Source organism: Perca fluviatilis, chromosome 9, assembly GCF_010015445.1.
Source record: "Perca fluviatilis chromosome 9, GENO_Pfluv_1.0, whole genome shotgun sequence".
Taxonomy (NCBI): Eukaryota; Metazoa; Chordata; class Actinopteri; order Perciformes; family Percidae; genus Perca; species Perca fluviatilis.
This window is the reverse complement of record NC_053120.1, coordinates 7,616,766-7,643,067: the sequence shown is the minus strand read 5'-3', so window position 1 is coordinate 7,643,067 and position 26,302 is coordinate 7,616,766. Positions and strand designations below refer to the sequence as shown.

At 40.8% G+C, this 26,302-nt stretch overlaps 1 protein-coding gene across 1 annotated transcript in view; it reads left to right on the top strand.

Annotated features, from left to right (window-relative positions):
- gmds (GDP-mannose 4,6-dehydratase) overlaps positions 1–26,045 on the top strand; it is a 183,266-nt gene extending 157,221 nt beyond the window's left edge. The window contains exons 10-11 of the mRNA XM_039811883.1: positions 24,669–24,737; positions 25,955–26,045. Of these exons, the coding sequence (XP_039667817.1) occupies positions 24,669–24,737; positions 25,955–26,017 (132 nt within the window). The 3' untranslated portion in view covers positions 26,018–26,045. The remainder of the gene's footprint in view (positions 1–24,668; positions 24,738–25,954) is intronic.
- Positions 26,046–26,302: the final 257 nt, after the last annotated feature.

Sequence of the window (26,302 nt, the reverse complement as noted above, 5' to 3'; positions counted from 1 at the left end):
AAGGTTTACAAAGTGCTGAACAAGAGATAACACATATAAACACATAAAACACATTGATCAACATACGATCACACAGTTCTCATGCTGGGTTAAAAGCCAGGGAATACAAATGAGTTTTAAGACTAGATTTAAAAGATTCGAAGGTCGGGGCCAATTTGACCTGTGGAGGTAGCTCATTCCACAGTTTAGGGGCTGCAGCTGAAAAAGCGCGGTCGCCCCGAGTTTTTAACCTGGTTTTGGGAGCGACCAGGCAAAGTTGATCAGTAGACCTAAGTGACCATGAGGGGACGTAAACTTGTAAGAGGTCTGAGATGTAGCGAGGTGCCAAACCATTCAGTGATTTAAAAACAAACAATACAATCTTAAAATGTATTCTAAAATGGACCGGGAGCCAATGTAGCGAGGCCAAGACTGGTGTTATGTGTTCATGTTTGCGAGTTCCGGTTAAAAGATGAGTTTTGTACTAACTGTAAGCGTGAAAGAGAGGTTTGGTTTACGCCAATGTAAAGTGCATTACAGTCTAAACGAGTTGAAATAAAAGCGTGATAGAATATACTCTGTATGTGTTCTCTGTATGTGTGCTGTGTGTCTGATATTTTTGCTGCTGCAACACCATTATTTCCCATTTTTTTGGGATCAATAAAAAAAAATATATCTAAATCTAATCTAGAAGCTGGTTTTAACAACATTATTTATGTTTATCAAGTTTAAAACCATTGTCTATTTTGACACCTAGATTTGTGACTACTTTGAAACGAGAAGTTTAGTGGTCCCCTAAAGCTGTTTCTAGCAATCAGAATGAGTAACTATGGTGTCTTCATACCCAGAAGGAAAGATGGACAAAAGTAACGCCATGGTCATGAATAAAATGGAATTTCCCTTTTAAGGGACTGTTTCGCTTTTATTACAAGGCTGTCACAAAATCCATCAGTCGGAGTCAATGACCTGCCAAGATAGTGACTGCCTAAATATGTTGAACTGGACCCATAGATCAGACTTCAGTAAGCCTGTGGACTGAGGTATTCACCTTTATCATGCCGTTAAATATGGATTTGGACAATGTGGGCTTGACTGGTCGGTAAGGGGGAGGAATGAGCAGCTATTATTATCCTGCTTCATGTCTCTGGCAGGGTAGTGGTGTCAGTCAGAGGCCGGCGGTGGAAGCCAGGGGCCGGTTTGGACTGCTGGCTCTTTCTTAGGTGCTTCATCTCGGGGCCGAGGCAGCAAGACCTCTAACTGAACCGCAGCCGTTTGGATGGAGAAGTGCTGAGGCAGCAAACTCAGCCCATTTCACTGGGTGGAGTTCCTATACTGTACTATAGGTCTTAAAACGAGAAGAGGTGGCGGTCGGACTCGGCCGTGAGCCAGTGTATGACTTTATTATCATGCACAACATCGTCCCAAAGCTCAGATCACACATCACTGTCAATTATGTTGTTTTATTCCACACTTGTTTCTCAGCCGCAGTAGTTAGCACCAGCATCTGTGATCAATTTGTGCGATTTATGTGTCAGAAATTAGTCTGTGTTTTAAAAGCAGCGTGTGTCTGTTATTCACCGTGTCGTATTGGGCGTTGGCGAACAGACTGAGCTCCAGGATTCCTCAGATTCCTCTTAGTAGAAGCCAGTGATAAGGGGAAATGTGAGGTTAGGAGAGGCCTTCGTGTTCTGACAGCAGTTTGCAGCGTTGATGGATTGAGGTGAATGTTTGAACACCAGACAGACATAAAGGAGCAAATGCTTTTATGAGCAGTAAGATTTATCCATTAAACAAGCTTTGTCGAGGTCTGCTGGCTGAATTTATGGCACTTGACACACGAAACGGCTATCAGTGCTGAGTCTGGATGTTTGGCAGAGGTCCACGGTACTTTCACACAAAGGAAGCATGAAATAGTAGCATTATTCTAAAAGGTTTCCGTATATTAGGGAGGAATTGGGTGTCCTTTTCCAAGATGGTTCACAGTAAAACCATTCCCTTTTTCCCTTACCTGGAATTCTGCTGTCTGGAAAGATTGCTGACAGCCAGGCGCTCTGCTGCTCCGGATGGAAAATGATAGGGAACGATAAAAGACAAGGTAGCAGAAGTAGTCTCACATTTGTACTCGTATTTAAGTTTGTCAGCGTCCATTAGCTTGTCAGCCAGTTTCCATAAATATTTAGATACGATTTTTTTGTGACTCAAGACCCAGAAACCTTTGATAGTTTTATTGATTGATTGATTGTTTTTTTAATGCTAGGGATATTCAGTCAAGTCTTTGTCCATCAATGTTGAATATCCGATTCAGTATTCTGATATTCATATTTTTCAATCCAGTTATTTGTTTGACTGCATTTGTAAAGTATGCCCCACATCACAGCTCTCCTGTAATGGTTTGTATAAAAAAATGAGAAAGAGAGGAATGTAAATCTGGATCTGTTGTGACAGGAAGGTTTGGACAGAAGTTGGACATCCTCTTCCCCCTCGCATCAATGACGTATGCAAGTTTCAAGTTACAGTTTTAAAACAACAGCAGTTCTTTCAGGTGTAGTGCACAAAGGAAATGGTGACTGAAATAGAAGTAAAGCATCAGGTGTTATTATCCTAACCCAAATCAGTTCCTCTCACCATGCAAGGCTGTGGCTCAGGTGGTAAGAGCTGTCGCCTACCAATCGGAAGGTTGGTGGGCCCTGAAGTTCCATGTCGAAGTGTCCTTGGGCAAGACACTCAACCCTGAATCGCTCCCGATGCTGTGTTTATGTTTATCTGATGAGCAGGTGGCACCTTGTACAGCAGCCTCGGCCATAGTGTGTGACTGTGTGTCAGTGGTGAATGGTTCCTGTACTATGTTAAAGTGCTTTGAGTAGTCGTTACGACTAGAAAGGCGCTATATAAATACAGTCCATTTAGGCCATCTTTTTTGATATTATTCATTAACTCTTCTCTTTGTTACTGCTTTGCTCATGCTACTCAATGGTTCAGCTGCTCACAAGACTGGGAAGTAGAACTTGCTTATACGTCTGCATGTAAATGACCATACACGTCTTGTTTGCAGACATTTTATTCTCTGCCCGAACCCGATTGAATCAGGTCGGCTAATTTCCCTTCTCTTTTTTTTGTTGAGCAGGAATGCTTTGTGCTATACATTACATTATACGCTTTTATCCAAAGCGACTTAGAATTGCTATATAATGTGTATAAAATATATAGTATAGTATATAATAAGATATATATGTATATAGTATATAATGTATATATATGTATATATATATGTATATATATGTATATATATGTATATATGTGTGTGTGTTTATATATATATATATATATATATGTATGTATGTGTCAGAGGTCGCACGCCTCTGGAGCAACTAGGGGTTAAGTGTCTTGCTCAAGGACACATTGGTAGATGTATCGCAGTGGGAATCGAACCAAGGTCTCCCACACCAAAGGCATGTTATATCCACTGCGCCATCACCACCCCTATAATCAAATACCTACTGTTAAGCAGACTTTGATAATCCACATTTGACTATTGTCTCATTGAATTTTTTTCCGCTGCTGTTAAAAAAAATCATGTCAATGAAAGCAGTTGCCTCAAACAGTCCCGAGACTCCCGACTTTCGCCTCTCATTAATGAGGAGAAATGTTGTACAATCTCTATTTAATATGGCATCTGACAGTGTTTGAGCTGTGCTGAACATCCGAGAACGTGCATGTCGGAGATCATGTCACAAATGTCTGTTACTGCACTGAAAAGACTTTAGTTCACTTCACGGTGAAATAAATTTCTTAATATTATTAAGATATTATTAAGATAATATTATTAAGATTATTTTTTTATATTTATATATTATAAATATATAAATTATTTTATTCAGGTTCTGCCACGGTTCGGACAGAAACTATGAAGGTTCATGTAGGGTCGGGCCTGATTTTTTTTTTGATTTTTTTTGTGCCCGATCATAGCTCTAGTTTGCATGGCTGTTTTCTTTTATACTTCAAAATCGACAAAAAAAAAAAAAGAAATCATCTTTTACCTCAGTTTATTTCCTGTTTTTTGTTATCCATTCAGCCACTGAGCCATGAAGTATGCCATGGAGTAAAAGTGCAGGGTTTGATGTGTAGTCATGGTAACGGCAGCTTCCCTCTACTGTTTGGCAGGTTTGTTCGTCATGTCTGTACTCACATTTCCATAGACCTGCTTATCTGATGAGGGCCACTTCCTCTCTGATCGTTAACACCAACTATCACTCTCTCCTCATGAAGCCATTCTTTCTTTCTCTCCCTCCCTATTCAGTTCAGTTCAATGACGCTTTGATGATTAACTTGACATTATTATTATTTTTTTTAAATGCGTATAATCTACAATAAGTAGATTAAGACAAAAAATGTTACAGAACTTTCGATAAATATATTAAAGGAGTGATGTCTTTAAATGTATATTAAATGAAAAAACACCCAAGTGGGCTATAAATCTCACTAAGTCTAGTGCTTTTTTGTGTGTGTGTGTGTGTGTGTGTGTGTGTGTGTGTGTGTGTGTGTGTGTGTGTGTGTGTGTGTGTGTGTGTGTGTGTGTGTGTGTGTGTGTGTGTGTGTGTGTGTGTGTGTGTGAATGACCACCTGTCAGTTTCAGTGACATTAAGCTCGTGCTCCCTTTTTTGATTGAGAGTCCAACTGTAATTAAAAGGGATTATGCACTTGAGGAACAAAGATTTGATCAAAAGCAGATTTGTGTTGAGGGAGAGCACACTCATGCACAGTTCACCATCGTGCTCATGTTAGGGTTGGGTGCGGTTTTCTTTAGTATAGAAGCTATGATTTAAAGCACCGCTCTGCTGTCGGCCATGTGTATATCATACTAAGTGGCTTGTTTGGCTCTTATTCTTTTTCTCCCAATCGGCCACATGTATAGAGTTGCAAAGTGGACAGAGCCGCTGGGGACAGATGTCATTTTCAACACTGTTAATTCCCATTTTAACGTTTTATTTTGAATGATATGGGGGCTCACGCAGGACTCTCCTTGTTGCTATAGGTTTATGTTATATGGCCACCATTTTTTATTATTTTAGCTTGATTTATGAGCAGTAGTGTAATGTAACTCTGCATTGAGTACCTTTTTTGTTTTTAATACTTTTAAGTACATTTTACTGATAATACTTACATACTTTTACTTAAGTAACACTTTCAATGCAGGACTTTTACTTGTAACGGAGTATTTTGTATAGTGTGGTATTAATACTTTTACTTCAGTAAAGGCTCTTAATACTTCTTCCACCACAGTTTATGAGAAATCATGTTTGTTTCTTCTGAGCAAATCAGAGGCTAGAATCAGAGCTGGAGCAAATATTCAAATATTTTGTTGTAGCAATTGTTAACAAAACGCAGCCATAGTTGATGAATTCAACCAGAAGTTAACCAGACCCCCCCAAAGATGAGCTGATTTAACCTGCTGGATGTTTTTATCAGGTTTCCACGCAACAGAATTTTACATTCCTCCAAAATGCTCCTTCATCTTTTGATGTATTATAAAAGAACTAAATATTTTCTAACACAACTGCTCATCATTTGTTCTGGAAAGTGTCCTAAATGTTGGCACTGCTCAGAATGTTATACTAAATGTTATACGTTCCAGGTACTTTAAAGGGTTGGTGACTGGTCAAGCAGATGTTGTCACATGACAACAAAGTCGACTACAACAAGCACAACCCCGGACCTCTGGCAGAAATGGGAATACAGCAGGCAGCCAAAACAAAATTAAAAAGATGTAGCAAGATTACAGAAACACAAAGCATTACAAAGTGTGCTGTGGAGCAAACCATAAAAATGACAAAATAGTTTGACATGCTTGACTCTGTTTTTGGCCACTGACGGGTTTGTGTCGGCCCCAGCAGTGCGCTGGATTCTTTTACGGCATATAAACCCGTATCTTATGTTTATCCGATATCCACGACACTTTTTTTGTTTTTCTACAGCACATGAAAATTAAGTCACTCCAGCTGTTGTCTTTCTCATAAAGTATATTCTAAATGTCCCATTTAAAAAAAATAATAATAAACAAAAATGCAGAAACGCATTTAACAACCTTGCACCAAAGGCACTTAAGGATCTTAGGGATCTAAGTTCACATTTTGAGATGCCTCAGGCAACAGGCTAAGTTGCTGCAGTGGAGAAGCGCTAATTTTGCAGAATATGAACAGGACTTTTACTTCAGGAACCCAGGATGCCAAAAATATCTCCTCCTACTTTGCATTAGTATTGTTAAATGGTTGGTTTCCTTTGCAGGAGGTCATCACCGGCTCAGCGTTACCTCCCAGTAACCCGATCCTCTGCAGCACTAAAATACAGACTTTAACTGGAGTGTAACAGAGACACGGCAACACAATGACACAAAGAGGCCAACATGTTTTTAACCATGTCCAATTCTTTGTGTGAATAGTCCCTGAGATCAGAGAACTGTCTGTCAAGGGGATACTAAAACAGGAGAGGGAGGAGAGTGTGGGAGAGAAGACGGAGGGTTTCCGACAGCTACATCTCCCTCTCCACGCGTGAACTGATGTGAATTTAGGTGACGGGACGCTTTAACCCCTGGGAAAGGATCTGTAAGGGGAAAAAGGGACAGAGAGGACTGAAAAATGGGATTGACCCCTAACCTTCAGAGTCTGTAATGTGATCCTGGTATCTCTTTTGTGGAAAGGAGAGGGGTGGGGAGGAGGCCACCGGGGGAAAGGGAAGGTAGCAGCTACGCCGCGCTGCTGATTAGAGCTTCCTGTGGTCAGCCACAGTGCTGCAACTTGGGAACACACATATGTAGGCGCACACACAAAGGTACATTTTCAGACAAACATTACATTGAAATATGTGTAAAACATTTAAACTTTTACATTTTGAAAATAGATTTAACTTTGCAGTCAGAATCACAACATATCTGATGTTAGGCAGGGCTGAACTGCAAAACAAACAAAAAAGAACTGTCAAATGCCGTGTAATCTAGAGAAATTTGCAAATATCTAACAAAAAAGCTAAACCAAAGGGCAGCCACGAACAGTATCTGACCGTTTTAAACTGGTAAACGACTTAAAATAAGCAATTAAACTTTAGAAATTCAAAATAAAGGTTCTTGAATCTAGTTTTTGCCTTTTTTAATTCAGCTTTAGGGCCGCACAATATGCGGAAAATATGCGATAACGTTGTTGCATGTCACTACAACGATATTACTTCTGCTAATTAATCAGATAGTAAAGTGGACTCAGTTCTGAAGTTCTGTTGCTTTCAGCATTCTTCTAAAATACAACACATGCTTGTTGAATTCAAAAAAATAAATTTCCCAAAAAGTTTTATTGAATATAAAAGCCACCACTAAAAAAGGAATTGCATTACATTTTAATGTGCGGTTTTCTACTGATAATTTTCTTTCAACAAAAAGAAAAAATCTGTTTTGTGTTTATCGCGATATGCCGCATTCTTTTGCGATGAGTATATTGCGCCAGTTGATATAAAAACGATGTATTGTGCAGCCCTGTTCAGCTCAATTTAGGAGTTAAAAAGGCATGGATTATTTTGGTAGCTTTACACCTGATTAACCAGGAAAAAGAAGTGTAAACCCTCTCCATGCATTTGGAGTCACCAGTGCAGCAATTGGCACAGCTGGGAAGTGAACCTGGGTCTCCGCTGTAGCAGCTGCGTGTTGTGCCCATGGCAGTAAACCTAAACACATTATATTATATAAAATAAGGCTCAACTTGTCACAAGAAATGTCTATAATTGTCATTTTACTAATATTAGTGCAGAAACCTCCCCTGCATTCACGGAGTTGTCTTATCAAATCTGAGCTCTGCCAGTCAAATCAGTAAGAGACGTCAAATCTGTTAGATACCATGATGGAAACCACAGCGTTGATTTCTAACCTACGGCCACTTGGCATGGTTTCATCTACATATAAATAGTTTATTTTCGCTCTTGAACTTTATTGTTTTATCCCATTAAGATTACAAGAAAATATGAAAATGAGAGGGTGCTCATGTACAGAGACTGCTGATTCTAAAGGAGAGACGAGCGTCACTGATATCAACGGCATGCAAAACAGACTGGGGATGTTGAGTCATCACTAACCTATAAGGATTTGAATATGTCAAGGGGAGGAGGACAGGATTTAATTCCTCTTTTGGTCTTCCCCTAGTCTGCAGAAAATCCCCCACATCTGACATTGAGGAGAGGGAGGTGTACTTGTTCCTGTTGCAGTTTCACCTACAGTGAAAATAGTCTGTCTATTAATATCTCTTGATTCAAGAAATTTGACAACTGAAATTCTAGTCTAAATCTATTTACATAGTTTTTAATCTTATTTGAATAAAATGAGATGTTGTCAGTAGTAGCCCAAACTGTTTGATTAATACAAACCGACTGCATCCCAGCAGCTCTTGTAAATGTTTGTAAAATCTTGAGGTGTCTGTTTGCTTAGATGCTAATTTACCTAATTGTCTCAGTCTTCGGGTAACAAATAACTTCATCAAATTGTACTAGTGTGAGTGGAGAGGTTGGGCTCTCGCTGGCAGAAATTTGGCTCTACAGTGATTTATTGTTTAATTGAGCTGACTCGTTAAAGTTAGCTGTAATTGATGCCATAAAAAGTCTGGCCGCCAGCCAAACACTGGGTTGTGTAACACCACAAGTTTAGGCTTTGCAACCTACTATACCTGTAAATATTAGACTATTCCGAGCAGAGCTGTGTTTTGTGATGGCTTCATTGTGTTTGAAGCCTGGTCTGACGCTGCTGGAACTAACTGAAATAAGAATGCTGGGCTTCTTAACCCAAGCACTTTGTGCAGGAGCTTTAGTCTGCTTGTAGGAGAAAGAGAGATTGTGGAGTGTGTGTGTGTCTGGCAGTTTGGTATTTCCTGAAGGAGTTTCCTCCTACCGTCAGAGCGGAACCACCCTGGGCCCCTCAGCAGTCCAACCCACAGACTGACCCGGTACTGCTCCCAGAGAGAAACGGAGAGACATGGCAGCAGTGTGGAGCCACGTTAGATATGAAGGTGTACTAATATAAAGGAGCATTGATGAAATAAGGTGACAAACAGTGGAGTAGGTTGTTATTAAGGCAGGAACGCGTGGTCTCTTGCCAAGCGAAGGCAGTGTCTCCAGTTCTGCTTCAGGCTGTAGGCAGCTATCCAATGGTCTGAGAGTCTGGTTATTTCTGTGATGCCTGTATTTGCATACTTTGCAGTTATTTGTACCATGATGTCAGCACTGTGATGGATAGGTGTATCTTCAGCACCTTTATAGTAATCCGCTGGCCGCGGTCTGCCCCCGAGATAGCGAGGGAGCACCGAGGATTGTGGGCCTGGATTCCTGCGCTATCAGCCAGCCTTACTCGGCGCTAGGCCTGACGAGAGAAACCTGCCAGACGAGGTGGAAAGAGAAGGGGAAGAGAGGGAGAGAGCCTTGTTGACAAGGTGAGGGAGAAAAGGGTGAGCTATGTCAGCCTGTGTCTTTGCCCCCTGAGTCCCAGCTGGGCTTGATTACCCAGAGTTCTCCACTGAGCAGTTCCCCAAAGAACATGGCCGTCAGACTGTCAAGAGAGGAGGATCTGGCCAGGTTCTTAGACCTCAAGCCTCGGGCTGAACTGGGACCAGCCCTCGCCTACACTGTGTGATATTTATATAAATGATGATGTTTTCTGTTTTGAATGTTGGGCTGTAATGTGAGGATTATAAGAAGGAGAATAGAAAGCAATCAATCTGCCAAAAGTTATCTCAGGCTCTGTATATTTTGAACATCAGTGTTTGGAATACATTTCCCATAAAGCCTCCTGCTTTCTACCCCAGTAAGAATTAGTTCTTCTTCCGATGTATCACGTTATGGCTAAAATATGGAAGTGGGAATGTCCATTTTTTGACAAATTATGTGAAGTAAATACACGAAAATTGAAAGTACTGTGTCACGTTGTTCCAAAACTGTGATGGGTGACAGTTATGTTGTCTCGTGGTACATCATCATTTCGCCCAACCCTGCACTTTTCAGAAGAAGAGTGAACAACAACAAACGTGCAGTCATCACATTTTTGTATCTGAAAAAAGATTTCAGCAAACCAATGTGATAGCAAATATTACATGTTTTTATTTTAAATTTCCTAATAAATTCCCATCTGATTGATGGCAATTATTCCTTGAGCACAAATTGAATGAAGTGATTGGGCAACGTGTCCTGTCTGCAGTCTTCACAGTAGTTAACCAGAAAGAAAAGTTCAGTAGTTAACCAGAAAGAAAAGTTCAGTAGTTAACCAGAAAGAAAAGTTTGAACATGAGAAGGATACTAAATCCATCGTTCTGCCATGAGCGAAGTTTACAGAAATACAGGGTTGCATTGAATTCATGAAAGCTTTAATGATTTACTGCATCAGTTCTGTCAGGCTGTTTTACTCTTGCAGCTAGTGAAATGTGTCACCTGTGGCCCCTGTCATGTTTTAAAAATCATAATCATAGAAATCATAAACATTTTCGTTTTAAGAATATGAAACAAATGACAAATGCAATTGATTTTCTGATGAGGACGGACTGCCTAGAATCCCATTTAATCAAGGCAGGTCTTGGCAGCAAGTGTCTTTTTAAACCATAAACCTTATTTCAGACTGTGCCAGTGTTGAATTTATGATTATTTGATGACATTTTTGGTATGCAATCTACTGTGATATTTGTCAGTCTGAGAAACCACAATTTAAATACATGAAATCATCTTTACTTCAGATGATGTCATCCCTCTGGTGTCTCTTGTCTTCATTGTGATCAGCAACAGAAGCAGAAAACGTTAGCGTAGCTAACAGCCGCGAGTTTGAGAATGACAGGAAAGGGAGGAAGGAAGGAAAGGAGAAGGAAAGTGAGTGTGGGATGGAGGTGTAGCACCGGCTCAGAGCGAGTCGCTGAGATTGTAATGTGTGTCCCTGCAAGAGTGTGTGTGTCCCATAGAGCAGTGTGTTTATAAATCAGAGTCAGGCAGTGTGTGTCTTGCAGGGCCGGTGTTTCCTGCAGTGTAATCTGAGTCTCTGGTGGAATGTGTGAACCACATCCGACTCCACTCCACTCGAGCCCCCGACTCACTCAATATCCCACAGTGAACAACCCGGCTCTGCCAGGGTTTCTGGAACGGGACAGGTAGAGTCGCCATACCTTCCCCAAAAATAACAGAATACAGGAAATGCTTCAAAATAAAAGCCCATTGGGTCGAGTGCTCAGCAAATGTCCGTCCTGGGAGGTGATATCGAGCTGTGACTTTCTTTCACTGTTTTTTGCAAAGAACCCTCCACCTCTTTGCCTTTTTCCCTCTGTGTGTGTGTGTGTGTGTGTGTGTGAGTGAGAGGTTTAGACTAAGAGGTTAATTGTAGTGTGACCTCTTTAATGTCTTTCCCTGGCTTGTTATCTTGATTGGGTAATTAATTCTGGGGCTGCTCTCTTCAGCTGCCCCACTATTCACACACTCATATGTCTCTCTTTCACACACACACACACACACACACTTTCGAACCACACACACACACTTTCGAACCCTCCTGAACTCAGGAGCCCCCACATTCCTGTAACCCTAAGGCTGCTCTGTCGCATTACTTTTTCTCTCTCTCCTCTTTCCCTCTCTCCCACTCTCTCACTCTTGCTCAATTTATTTCTCTTTCTCACTCAATCATTCTCTGAGCTCGCTCGTCCGTCATATTGTGCTCCCTCCCACCTCCCTCCTTAACTGCTTCTCTCAACTCGAGTGGTGGAAGAAGCATTCACATCTTTTACTTGTGCAAAAGGAGTAGTACCAAAATGAAAAAAAAACACTCTATTTCAAGTAAAGTCATGCACTAAAAATGTATTTTAAGGAAAATTACAGTTTATTACAACTTGGGTCTTACTTTTATAGCTCCAGTCGTTGGTTCTATCAGTTACAATAACACTGCACACAGGCAGTCAGACAATCAGACAGGTTGTAAACAATAAACAAACACAATAAAACGGTGAGTGTGCACAGTCATAATTACGCAGGTTCAACCGGTAAATCGGTCTGTAACCTGTAATTGATGTTCACAAGGCACAATTCAGGTGATAATTGTACCTTTTGACTTTTGTTCTCTTCCACATAAGTTATTGTGTGATCATTTGACTGCTCCTGTTCTTTGCCCCGTCTGACCTATTTATTTTTTTTTTTTTAGCCATGCATGTTGCTGTGTTCATAAGTTATTTTAGGCAGAAGAACCGATGGCCAGATCAACAAAAATAAAACCCAAGTTGTGATATGCTATAGTGTTCTTTAAAGTTCTATTATCAACCACATGTTCTTACAGTATCAAACGTTTCAGTAATGTTGTGCAGAATGTCTCTTTTTTTTAGTATTATGTTATTATAAGTACTGTATGTTATAGCAAGCTAGAAGTCACAGGTAGGAAGGACTACATTACTCGTGGCCTAAGTCTGGACACTTTGTATTCTACATTGTGCACCATAATCTTTTCACTAACGCCATTAACATGAGCACACATAAAAGGCTGGGAGACGTTTTTCATACACCTGCCCCTCCAGGATGATTACTGATGCATTAACATATAAGCAACATTTTAAGGGGGCATTTGGTCAAGGTAGTTTAATCTAGCACAGTTGTTATTTATTTATTTTTTTTAAATCATGCGTTTTGTATGAAAAATCTTTAGTCAAAAGTATGTTTACCTTTTGAAATTAAGCAATGTATATCATATAAATAGCATGAAATGGAAATACTCAAGTAAAGTACAAGTACCTCAAGATTGTACTTGTGCACAGTACTTGATTGTGTTAAGTCCATTTCCACTTTTGCTCTCTATTTCCGATTCTTTGGATTTTGGAGCATGCTGTGTTTGCGGGACGGAGCGACCACTTCCTCTGAGCGGCAGACAGCTCGCTGTTTTTCTCCCGGTGTTATCACTCTATCACCAGCCAACAGACGTAGAAAGAGAGAGTTAGTGTGAGAGAGAGCGGGTGAAGAAGTCTCTCCTACACACTCTGGCTCTCCCTGTTTGGGCACGATGAGAACGGCAGATTATTGGGGCTGATAAGATGAGGAATGCTGCTCAGAGAGGAAACGCCGTTCGGGAGGAGATGTAGCCTATAGAAGACTGTTCCCTCCTCCTCCCCATATGTCATCCCACCCCCCCCAACATCAACACCAGGCTTTTCCTCTCCTTCTGTCTCCCTCCACGCTGGTTAGGTAGGACAGAGATGGCAAGGGGAAGAAGGGGCAGGGATTGAAATCCAGTGACCCAAGACTGATGGGCATGCCCATTCAAGCCGCCCTCTTTCTCCTGCTTGCCCTCCTTTTACCTACTGCTTTTACTCCATTTCTATTTAATAATGAGATGCTAAATTGTTTAGCAGTAGTTTTCACTGGAACCACTTTAAGAAATTGTCCCGAGTAAAATTGTTTGAGAGAAGTCTGTAGATTATCCAGAATACCCAGAGAACGGTCTCTGGAAGAAGATGTTACTGTTGAGTTTGATCATTTTTTACCACAATGTGTTGGGGTGAAGAAGAAAAAAATCCCAAACTTTCCAATGGCTAAATACCGCTGGAGGAAACAAAAACATATTTTTCAAAGGTTTGGTTGAAAAGGAAAATTTCTGTGAAGCTAAATATTAACATTCATTGTTTTGATATTAATATAAAACAATATAGAAGATAAGTCAGAAGAATCTTTTTGATTAAATCTTTTTTTAAATATCAACAGAAACAGCCGATAGAAAAGATTTGCTAAGAGGTGTGTTCAGTTCGGTGCTTATCAAATCTGTGGTATTGGTAATTTACCAACTTGGAAACACATCCAAAATGGAAATGGCTTTGATCATGTTTAGCTTTGCAAAGCATTGCTCTGAGCGACCCAGAGTGAATGCAGAGAATGAGCGATGGCTGTGAGAGTCAGAGAGGATGGAGGAGTTTGTAATGTATGTTAGCATGTTCTGAAGGCAGCTGAAGTGAAAAAGACCGAGAGACTAATAAATAGTGTGTTGGGAGCTGAGAGTTGCAGACAGCAGATTTTGTGTTGGACCACCTCGCCTAACCCCAACACTGCCGAAAGCCAAGGCCTGAATTTTAGACCACATATATCACATCCACTGTGTGTGTGTGTGAGCTGCACTGTGTGTTTGTCCTTCAACCATAACTCCCCTCTGTATTTCTCTCCCTCTATTAGTCACCTTTACCAAAACAGCTCCTAAAATGGAGGTTGGTATGTAACCTATGTAGTATGTATGTAATCTGTGTTTGTGTTTTATGGGGGCTGATGGGTGACCGAATGTAGATCGTGTTCGTGTGATAGAGGCCAAGGCTATAGCACAGGGGGGCATGCAGTTTTCCTGTGCAATGAGGGATTACACCAAATTTTAGGTGCCCAGACTTTCACTTAAATAATATAGATACACAGTTGTCTTGCTGAAAATCTGGTCACCTGACTGCTTTGTGTTTCTTTCCCCGTCTGACTTTGTTGTAGTGATGACCAAAATCTTGGTTACATACAGTACATCTATAGATTGTCCCTGAAAATCTGAGAAATCATGTAGTAAGTCTAGCAGAAAAAAGCTTTGAGTTTCGAGAAAAGTCTGAACTTTTTTTTTTTTTTTTTTATAAAGATCATTTTATTTGGGAGAATTAGGTTATTCGGCTTTTCTGTTAATCATCTTGCTATTTTGCTTTTCCTTTGGGGCGGCCGTCCTTACCACCCAGCAGGAACACCACTGCATTTTTTTTCTCCTGAATTCATACTAATACACGAAGAGACACGTTTGTAAACTGTAGATAAAGTGGAACATTACTAATCCAGATACAAAAACTTTTGAGAAAAAGTGGCATATGTTTATTGTGCTTTGTGTAATTGAGCAATCCTGTTGATTATAATAACATTTTACCCATCAGCCACAGCTTTACAAGGGTGCACTGCAACCTTAGCAATCACACAGGGTTTCAAACAGGTCCAGTTTATTCCAGTGATCTAAACCAGTGATTCTCAGTGAGGCCCGGGGACCCTGGAGGTCTGTGTTACAAAGACAAAATTATGTCTCCTCAAAAAATATATTTGTGTGTAGCAGAGGGTGTCTTTAAAAAGCACCCTCTGAAGTGAAGTTGTGCAAGAACACAAGTACAATATACCATTGTGTCCATTACTCCCACATTCAGACCTTAGTCAGTGGAGACTCTTTTTTTTGTTTTATCAAAAATAGGAATGAACATTTATGCAATACATTGAGTAACCATACCAAAAATAAGAGACATTAAGCACAATTTGCCTTTGTGGTTTGCCTGTTTTGCCATGCCGTCTGCACCCTCTTCTACATAGAGCTTCATCTAGCAATGTTAGCATTATTTCTGGTGAGAGAGATTTTCACAGGAGAATATGGAGCACGATTCTTTCTCCAAAAAAAAAAACTGAGTTCAAGAAGCTGTTCAACAATCATCCTCTACCTAAACACCGCGGCTGGGTGTCAAAGCCCAGACAGGCCCCCTCAGTGCTTCACAGAGATTACACAACAGTTAAGATAAGACTGGATGACATTTCCCTCTCCCTCCCTCTCACTTATTCTCTCCCTCTCTCTCTTTTTCTTTTTGTAGCATGATTGTAACAAATGTTTAAAGATTGTTTAAAGAAGGGAAATTATGTTCCACTTTGATGTCTCCTGAAATATGAAACACCCAGAGGCTGATAGAAAATCACTCCTCACACGCACACAAAGCGCTACTTCACCCAAACTATATTATACAAACGCGCAAACAGACTAAACACACATTTCACTTTTCACTGGAAATGACTTAACTGCACAGTTTCAGTTTGACCCCAGTGGAAGTGAACAGTCACCTTAACCCCCCACTCTCTATACCCCCCCCTCTCTTTCTCTCTCTCTCTCTATATCTCCATCTCTCCCTCTCTCAGTCTGCAGCTTTCTGCTGACTCCAGGAATTATGATCTGTTTCCCGTCCGCAGGAATAATAGAATACAGGAGGGGGTGGCTCGGCAACAGCTTAGTGGAACAGTAGTGAGGAGTCCAGCTCCACTGTGGTTACACTGTGTGTGTGTGTGTGTGTGTGTGTGTGTGTGTGTGTGTGTGTGTGTGTGTGTGTGTGTGTGTGTGTGTGTGTGTGTGTGTGTGTGTGTGTGTGTGTGTGTGTGTGTGTGTGTGTGTGTGTGTGTGTGTGTGTGTGTGTGTGTGTGTGTGTGTGCAAATGCGTTTACATCCAGATGTGCAAATGTGCGATATTTTCCTCTTCATTTCTATAAACTTCACACATTAAAAGATTATCCTTGGACGTGAACACACACACACAGAAACACACATTTAGGCCTTGATTAACGGCCATAAATCGACGCCCTCCTCCCGTTATCTTGACAGTAAATGCCTCGCGTATACAACCACGCAGCGGGGCTGCGGATCTCTCTCGCTGCCAGAGCCTTCTGGGCACTTAACACTATCGGCAGTCAGATCCAGCCGCTCGAGTGTGTTTGGAGTGTGTGTGGAGTGTGTCCTCAGTCGCGTAAATATTTATCACACGGCTCCCCCAGGAATTTTAATGAGCACTGATGGAGAGCAATCAACACAGCAGAGCCCAGAAGAGACGAGGAGATGAAGTGTAGTGACAGTTTGTGACGGGATGTTTTGGCTTTTTAATATCACGAGTGGCTTTCACTGTCTTCCTGTGGAGATTCACACTTTCCTGCTTTTCGAGCTAATTGCTTCTTGTTTTGTGTGTGTGTGGTGTCCTGCATCGGTCTGTCTGTAAATGGAGATGTTTAGCCTTTAAAGATTTTAGGCTGCCATACATGTCTGTGGGGTGTGTTTATGTGTGGTGTAGTGTACATACTCATCAGTGTGACAGGGCCACCCTTCAGAGGTCACTCAACACATTGTGTGCAGGCCAAGCTGCATGGGGAGTCAGGGAAGGAAACCTGAGCTATAACTCACACAGCGCGCTCTCTCTCTCTCTCTCTCTCTCTCTCTCTCTCTCTCTCTCATATACACACACACACACAGGACCTGACCTTTGACCTATTGCTGGGAGTGGCTAATAACTGTCTTGGATTCCTAAAGACGCAGCATCTGATGCGTTATTAGCTTAATGAAAGAATTCACATACAATCGGTGATTTGTGTTGCTAAAGTCTGTAAACACACAGGGACACAAACAGTAAACCTTTTCAACCTCCATCATCATAAATCAAAATCAAACCCACAGAACCTCATTTAATATTCTATTGAGATGCCAGGATTTCCTAAGATGCCAAATAAAGCAGGCTAAATGTAGAATGTACAGTTTGAAGGAACAGATAACATGAAGTCTTGGGTTACGTATTTCACTCGCTGTAAACATCACACAGTGTCAATCAAGCGCTGGAACAAGCTGATGCAGAGTAAATGTGATGCTGTCATGCAAACGGTACCATTATTTTTAAAGCAACTGAAGGGGTAATATAAGAGAAATTAACAGATTTTTAAGATGTTAAAAATGTAAAACATGTCGATTGTAACATTGAAATCTCGCTCAGTTCAATCCAGTGAGCTTCATGACAGTGATATAGTTCCAGAGCAATCCAAAAATATAAATACAAATGCAATATGATGCATTAATAAAATAAATCAAAATCAATCACTACATTTATCACAGAAGTCTCTATCTCCTTTCTTTTTTTAATTAGCACAAATTGACAAAGTGGTGATTACAGTATAATCTGTTGATGTAAGGACATTATTAAAAGTGAAAATTAAACAAAATCAAAATATAAAAAATATATATAAATCTATCTTATGTACGTTAACTTGTAGTATACTGGTTCCCAACCTTTTTGGCTGGTGACCCTTGAAGCCAAGAAAGGTCTACTCTCGACCCTTGATCACTTTTTGCGTAATATGTAAATATATTCTAATAGTGGCTATTAGCTGTGGGAGGTTACATCTCAGATTGTTTCATTTGAAGAGGTTTGAAGCCCTGTAGAAGTCAAACTCTAGAATTTTCAAAGAGAAAAGCAAACTTTTTAGAAAGGTTTTGTTAAAAACACAGTTTTGTCTTCTTTTCTGTCTAGTTAATCGTCAACTTAATTAATTCAGTTAGGTTAATCGGCAAAGAAACACTGTTCTGATGTTGCGTTTTTGAAATGCACTTCCTGTCTGATTGTACAAATACATTCAGTCAAATTCAAATTAGTTATTTGCAATATCATTAAGCATATTTTGTCAAAGCATATTTACAAGGTTTGCACTAAGTAGAATAATTCTGGATTTTAAATAACATAGACAACCATTTGTATGCACATTACCTCATAAGTCTCTTATTTCCTCCCTCCAGCTGAAACTGGGGGCCTTTTGTGCTTTAAAGTAAGTCGAGGCGATGCTGGTGGAGGTGCCTTAGAAATTGAACAGTGACAGATTTGTGACTCTGAGCCTGAACAACTAGGAGTGATGAAGCCTTTTCTTTTTTTCGCTGGGAGTGTGTCCCGACCTGCACACACTTATATCAGCTCACACACACCTGGTCGCGCGGTCAACACAGCGGCCTCCATGTTCCTGCAGAAAGGCAGCAGCGACGGGGCTCTGGAGGGAAAGTGGATTTTTTTTCCTCTTTGTGTCCCCATCGCTGTCGTAATGGCAAGTCATGCTGGGTATAAAAAGCTCAGGTTCAGGGTTGAGTTCTTCCATCAAAACCCCAGCGAGGTGAAAGGTCAGAGCATCCGGGTCTGGTCGGAACATCTGGGTCTGCTGGGGGACATGGTGTCCGTGGGCTCCTGACTCTCACAGCATTCTCGGCCGCTTTATCTGAGATTCTTTGACGTCTCTGTATTCACAGCCTCGTGTCCACTACTGTACAAATACCAGAGACGCTACTGGACTTCCAAAACCACATCATAGTCTCCCAGCATGCCCTCCTCAGAGAGAGAGGGAGAGAGAAGAGAGTTGTTTTCTTGAGAACCTTTGATGTGTCTCCCATAAGTTTGTGGGTTTACAGTCGGAAGAAAACTAAATAAAATTGGGGACATTGAGAAGTTTTTCATACAAGTAGTGTGTGTGTGTGTGTGTGTGTGTGTACGCAGCTACATGTTTGTGTGCGTGCCCTTATGTGTTTGGAGGTCAGCCCCGGCGTGCTGTGTGATTTATGGAAAGGCCTTATATTGATACCAGAATTCCTTTGCGTTAAATGCCTTCTCTGAGTGCCTTTTACTGCCTGTGTGCTTCATGAACCATGATCACACTCTATTCGTCTCTCACTGTTACATTTCAAAAGATTATTTTTTATGGCGTCTAGTCTTTAATAGAGTGGAGAGTGTCAGGAAAAAGCCAAGAAGGGAGAGATGGGGAATGATAGGCCATGCAGTTGGCAAGCAGATATTGAAGTTAAAAATTGTATTAAAGCTGAAGAGAACTCAACAAGATTATATCAATAACAGTCCTATAGAGAGCCAAGGTTATGCCCTCTCTCTCAGCTAGCTTTTGATAAAACAAAATATTCAACCAGTACTCCAAACCAAATGACAAAATAAGTTCTATGTCATGTTACCTATATTAGCATTGTCTGATCTGGTGCCACATATTGCCAAGATGACATTCTTTGTCCATGCCTTCCAAGACAATTACAGAGATGATTTACATTGTTTATGTTTTAGCACAAAACCTGTTTAATTAGAGTTAGGGTAGTCTATATCCATATCTATATTTTGAACACGCTAGAGCATGCATGTCATGGCTGTGACGTAAGCAACAACCACCAAGGCTAATGGTGTCCCTGTTGAGTAACATTGAGCTTACGGTTATGAGTAAATTGCAAATGATCACACTGTTGCGTGGTGTAGGTGGTGATGGGCATCATGATGATAATGGTTACCAGTAACAGCTGTGATGTTTCGGGGTTCCCACTACTCTGCCTGCTCTGAATCCATCAGAGACATCATAAACAAATAAAACATGTCTCAATTTTTCCAGCTTCCGTTCACGTATGAAACCATTTGCATATGCGCTTTCCCACTCTTAATTCCTACTCGTGATACACATCAGTCCTCAGAGACTGTGATGCTCACTCACAGGCCTGTAACATAGTCTCAGATGGTGAGTTGGCGTAGTTCAAATTGTCATTTAATCTCTAAAAATGTCTAATGCTCGCAGAGTGAGGGGCACATTTTGTCACGGCTAATCTTCGGCTTACTTCTACCAGTTGTTGTTATTATCACTGCTGCATATTTTCAGACATGGGCAGAGTGCTGCTTTAAACAGGATGTACCAAAACGTTGGGTTTGGTTCCAAATCGGATCCATATGAAGATTATATTGTGCCCCCATCTGTTAGTAGTTCGTGTTGAATTATTTGCTACATGCTCTGTTTGGGGTGAGTTCACTTGGCCGCAGAACGCTCTTGCTAGCAGTTTGGAAGCAGCTTTTATTCCACTGAGCCGCACTCTGTAGACGGATCTACGAGGGTGAGAATGTCTGTCACCTGCAGAAATCCTGGTTGAGAAAGACCAGGCGCGGGATTAACTTCCTGGATGCTGAACTGTGTGGTTGTCTGCTAAGACGGCAGACTTAGCAGACAAGAGTCTAATTTCAACAGATGTTCTCCTGCCAAGCTCAGATGGAGATTTCAGAGGCCAGGCATGACTATGATGATGACGAAGATGATGATGATGATAATACAAGGCACGTCTCTGCGCTCTTCCTGTTTAGCCTTGGGTATCATTTGAAATGTTTCGATATTGTTTCGATATGGGTGCAATACAATACCAGAGTTTCAGTAAAGAATAAAAAATGTATTTTAAGGAATTGTACATTTAACAAAGTACGCCCGACATCTTGGTGTTTAATGTCTTTAACGCAAGCGGCAATACAAGAACTTTGCATAAATAACATCAAAAATGATATCCGATCAAGAATACGTAACAAAAAGACCAATTTGACGGAGCATCTGATGTTGACACTCAAAAAGTATGGCGGTTCAATGCTCCGCCCTACTTTGTGGGTCCAGGTCTCTCAATGATTTGTAGCTGGTCAGCAAAGAGAGCGGTCAGCTGGATTTTTACCAGTGGCGAAGTCACAAAAACATGTGATTAATGTACAGGTAAAAACAATGATCACCTTTCATGCGGTGAAACTACATTAATAATTGATAATGATTTTATGTGTCTGTTTTAGAACAGGTTTACCAAAATGAGGGTTCTCATGTCTTGATCCCTCGGCCAATAAGCCAATTTATGCTTTCCGTGTTCGTGTGATGTAAATATCGTCATCTGCCCATGACCGTGAGAGTCGGTGTGGACCAGCGTGCAGCCAAGTTTGTATTCTGGTTGTGTAATCTTGTACAAAACAGCATGGTGGCACACAGCTAGAATAATAAGTTCTCCATCTCCAAACACAAGATGTATCAACCAATTTTACTGGTTGCCCATACAAATTTGCTGGTTAAAGTTTGGCAAAGGTGTGGCCGGGTTAGCTCAGTTGGTAGAGCAGGCGCACATATATAGAGGTTTACTCCTCGATGCAGGGGCTGCGGGTTCGACTCCGACCTGCGGTGCTTTGTCATTCCCCCCTCTCTCTCCCCTGTCATGTCTTCATCTGTCAAGTCAAAATAAAGGCCTAAAAATGCCCAAAATAATAATCTCAACTAGAAACAGGAAACACATTCTTGAGTCACTCAAAGACTGATTGCACCTTGACTCGGTGCACCGACGGTTTTGTTGTCGTTACTTAAAATTCCTCATGGCGGTGACAGAAACTACACACTACAGCTTTAATCAATGGGACACTGCATCACAGCTTTGAGTTTGAGTTTGTTTCAGTTCATGGGATTAACATATTACACACAATCACTAAACAAAAGTCTTAGTTTTTTCACTACTCTGCAGCACACCAACTTGCTTGCATTTATCTTCCCTTTTTTGGCATCGGCCTTGGACAGACTCATATCACATAAGACCCGCCCTCGTGGCATTTAGTAACCAATCAACAAGGGACATATAAAAAGTGGGACACAAATCCTAAAACAGGTTTAGTCTCTAACAAAAAAAATAGTCTCTGTAACACTTCAGACCAGCTTCAGTGTTCGTGACGAGAACAGTTGATGTTTCTTTTATGCCAGCTACGAAAATGTTCTCCATTACAAACCCTAATCAATATAATTATGAGGCAAGTGGATTATTTAATGTAATTGTGGAGTAAGTCACCCTATAATAATTACATTCAGCTCCATGATAAATTATGTCTCATTGCTGTAGGTAATTAGTCTGAAAATGTTTCCAGTTATGGCTTCAGAGCCAAAAATGGATGTGAGTAATGTACAGAGCTGCTCACATGAGAAAGAGCTGTTTGTGCTGCCGTTACAGACGGAGGAGAAAATGGGCTTTCATCTGCTGCTGGGCTGCCTGTATGTGCACCATGTGAAGTTAAAAATAAAAGGACCCAGAATTGAACCGCGTTTTCAAACTGAGCAGCGTCCCAGCCTGAATCAGCCTGTACTTGTTCACTATGTGTGTGTTCAGTGTTCTTGCCTTTGTGTGTAATCAGAAGAGTGTGATTAAGCACCATGGAGCCTCTCTTGAGATGTGGGTCCCTGCTCTCTAAAGGGCTGAACTATGCCAGTGCTGCTGTGAGCGTTCCTCTGTAATAAGATCACCCAGAAAAGACATTTTCAAGAGGTTCAACGTCACTTCTCTCCTTTTTATATTTGGCCGACTGTGTACTTCGAGGTCTCGGGCTGTTTTTTAGTGGTTTGGGTTAGGCATCTTAGTTCCAATTAATGGATTAATGGATAATAGTTAAAGCAGGTTGGTGTGTAAGAACCATCCAACACCTTTTGGGATAACCTGGGTCTTCATTTGTAGTTCAGCTTTTGATTTTCACCTGTTAATAGCATCACTGAAACAATAGTCGGATGGATTGGATCGGGCCGTATCATGTTTTCTATTATTTTCCCCACAATAACTGAGTTTACATTCTTTCATTTACTTTGTGATAGAAGCAACAGTGGTAAGGTCTGCCTTGTTTCAATAGTGAATGAGCTTATTTCATTTCATTTATTGTTTATTTTATAGGGACAAATACAGTCTGCATAGAGAATTGCACAACAGATATCCACTGCAATGTATCACAGCATTTATAGCTACTGCTAATTTCCAACGCCCATTTCTAGAAGGGCCTTTAAATTAACAAATATAAAAGATGTTCAGACAACAGACATTCATTCTCTTGACTTTATAGAAACAGAAGTATGACTCTCCGGCATACTAATATATACTATTCCATGCAGTTGCCATATTTAGGTTCTTTGGTTCACCATGATGGAGAGTGACTGTGAAGATTTGCAGAGCAGATGGCTTTACTAAATGTTTGTTAATGAAAAGGACAAGATAACGGACGTTTTTAACTTTCTCTACCGGCAAAGTTCTTCCAGATTTCCACGCGGTATCTCCGTAAGCCACCGTTGCCCCATCATGTAGTTGCATTTTTCAGTTACTGCGTGGCTACATGCACATACTCTGTAGCTACACTGTAATCCCTTAAAGCATTACTATAAGTCAACGTTAATGCTCTTGTGTCTAAATTGAAGGAAATCCCTGCATCCAGCATCCAAAATATTGTTGAAAGCTTCTCCCAGAAGTGTGTAGGCTATTATAGCAGCAGTAACTGCCCAGTGGGTTTGGAGTGAGATGCTCAGCAATCACATGTGAGTGAAATGCGTGGGTGTCCACATACTTTTGGCCATAAAGTGTGTGAGACCAGCACATTCTTTTTGAGAAAGCTCTAAAAGCAAAACAGAAGTCTTTGTCATCCTTTCAACAAAGGATTTTCTTGGAGGATTCATTCATTTTGGAATTAGCTGCAGGATTAGGAAACCTAATCACCACAGTATCAGTTAATTGAAAAAAGGAGATTCTTCAGTATCAGGTTTCACTACAACGCTTTATTAGACCCCTTGAGGCCAACATGTGTGATTCTGATACAAACATAATAAAGATGATGCCTGAGAGAAGAAAAAAAAAATCCCCCCAAAAGTTAAGATGGAAATAGAATAGAGAGAGAGAGAGAGAGCTTTATAAACATAAAGGTTTTTTTTTTCTGTCTCTTTGGTGGTCTCAAGCAGGGTCTCGCTGGATCTTGAACCCGGTGCAAAACACAACAGGGGGGAAAATGAGTAAGGGGTTGAGGAGGTAGGGAGGGTGAGTGGGGGGTCCAGGGCTGGGGGTTACACCACCAGAGTCCCACAATTCATCATCCTCTGGCACCGACGGGGGCTGTCTGGACAGATTGGTGGTGGGGAGCCGAGAGGGGGGATTGATGGCCAGCGAGACTCTGTGACCTCCCTTTTTCCCCGAGAGAGGAGAGAGAGAGAGAGAGGGAGTGTGTGTGTGTGTGTGTGTGTGTGTGTGTGTGTGTGTGTGTGTGTGTGTGTGTGTGTGTGTGTGTGTGTGTGTGTGTGTGTGTGTGTGTGTGTGTGTGTGTGTGTGTGTGTGTGTGTGTGTGTGTGCATCACCCTCCATCCCTTGCATCCTGTTGAAGACGTCAAGTTTGGACATAGAGTTGAATCCAGTATGTCTTCATGTGAGGAAGACACATCAGCTGGCTGCAGGGTTCTCCTCATCAGATCAGACATGATGGATGATTTGTTTGTTTTTCTTCCCCCTCTCTCTTTCTCTCTCTCTCGCTCTCTCTCTCTCTTCTTTCTTTTTTTAACAGGACTTCCTGCAAGGCGACAGTACCAAAGCATATCAGAGGTTGGGTTGGAAGCCAAAGGTTACTTTTGAGGTGCGTGTCACACATCCGATAGAGCTGGACGACGTGGTTGAAGTCAATATGGTCCTATGAATGAGGATATTTTGCCACACAAGTACAGACATGGAATGATTTGATGAGACATAATTCAGCCACAGGCGGGACAAGATAAAAAACCAAAGAATATCTTTGAAGGATTTCTGGCAGATCTAGAAAACAATGGACTCTGCTGGAGATTGAAGCGTCTGAATCTGTATTTCTGTATGGATCTACAGATGTAGAAGGTGGGTGGGTTAAGCAGATTATGTGGGTGGGCTAGTGAGATGGATAGTTTTGTGACCAGACTACAGAGGCCCATGTAACCCGCACAAGAAGCAACTGAAAACCAACAAATTGGCACCAAATGCGAGTACAGGCCTACTTTTATGTCTTAGACAGTAATCTGATGTGAACCTACTGTATGTTATACGGGAAGGAATATGAAATTTTTTTGGAAAAGATTTTAACCAGAACTTCATGATGGACAGCATGGAATTTAATAAAAATAACAAACCAAAATATGTTCTAATATATTTCAAGATATGGCAAACTTATTCAAAGCCACATATAAACTATAAGCTGTGTTCAACTGTATTTTTGTTTTTTTAATGATATCTATTTACTATTTGCTTGTAAGCCTTAATATAGACATAATTAAGTAAAACAATAACATGATATGTTCATATACTGTTGGCGCCTTTTATAGCTGTGCTATCCATTGAAGGTGGAAATACTCAAAAAAATAATCTTTAAAAAAAAAAAAAGTTGTGTTAACACAAGCAGCAAAAACGAGAAAAAAGGTATACAATTTCCAACATTTTGAATGAAATCAGGAAATAAGTGAACAACACTCAGAATGTGACCTGACTCTCAATGCCAGTTTTCGGTACTTTACAGTTTTCCATATTCTGTGCACTGGACATGTTTTGGTCGGTGTAGAAAAAAAACAAGGAGGTTTAATATCCAGCCTAATTCATCATTCGTCATTCTAAAAAGTACATTTCGGCAGAAAGTCAACAAATGATTATATTGAATTATTGCTGATACTGAACAGAGTTAGCATCGTCATTAATGGCAGGCCTACTATAAACCACAATGTAAATATATTTAAAGAAAGCATTTTAATTACAATCAGTTGCTTTACTGTTTTTTTATTAAGAGATGTATGTCATTAAAGATGAATGGTAAATGGTAACGTTGTCCCTCTGCAGGAGCTGGTGAAGGAGATGGTGGATGCGGACGTCGAGCTAATGAAGAAAAACCCAAACGCCTGAGTCCAAATCAGTCAATCCAGCCGGGACCAAATTAATTGGGTCCTTTCTTCTTTGTTGAGGAGGTTTAACTTAACCTTGTATCGCCTTTGTGTCTTGGGTCTATTTCTAACATTTTATTTTTTGTTTTGTTATCACATAGCAGAGATGCCTTTGTATTAGGGCTGTCAAAATTAACGCGTAAATTTTTGCGTTCATTTTTTTATATTTAACTCGTTAAAAAAAATTAACGAAATTAACGCAGCTGTGTTTGTTTACTTCATGTGGCGGCTGAGAAACGTAATACGT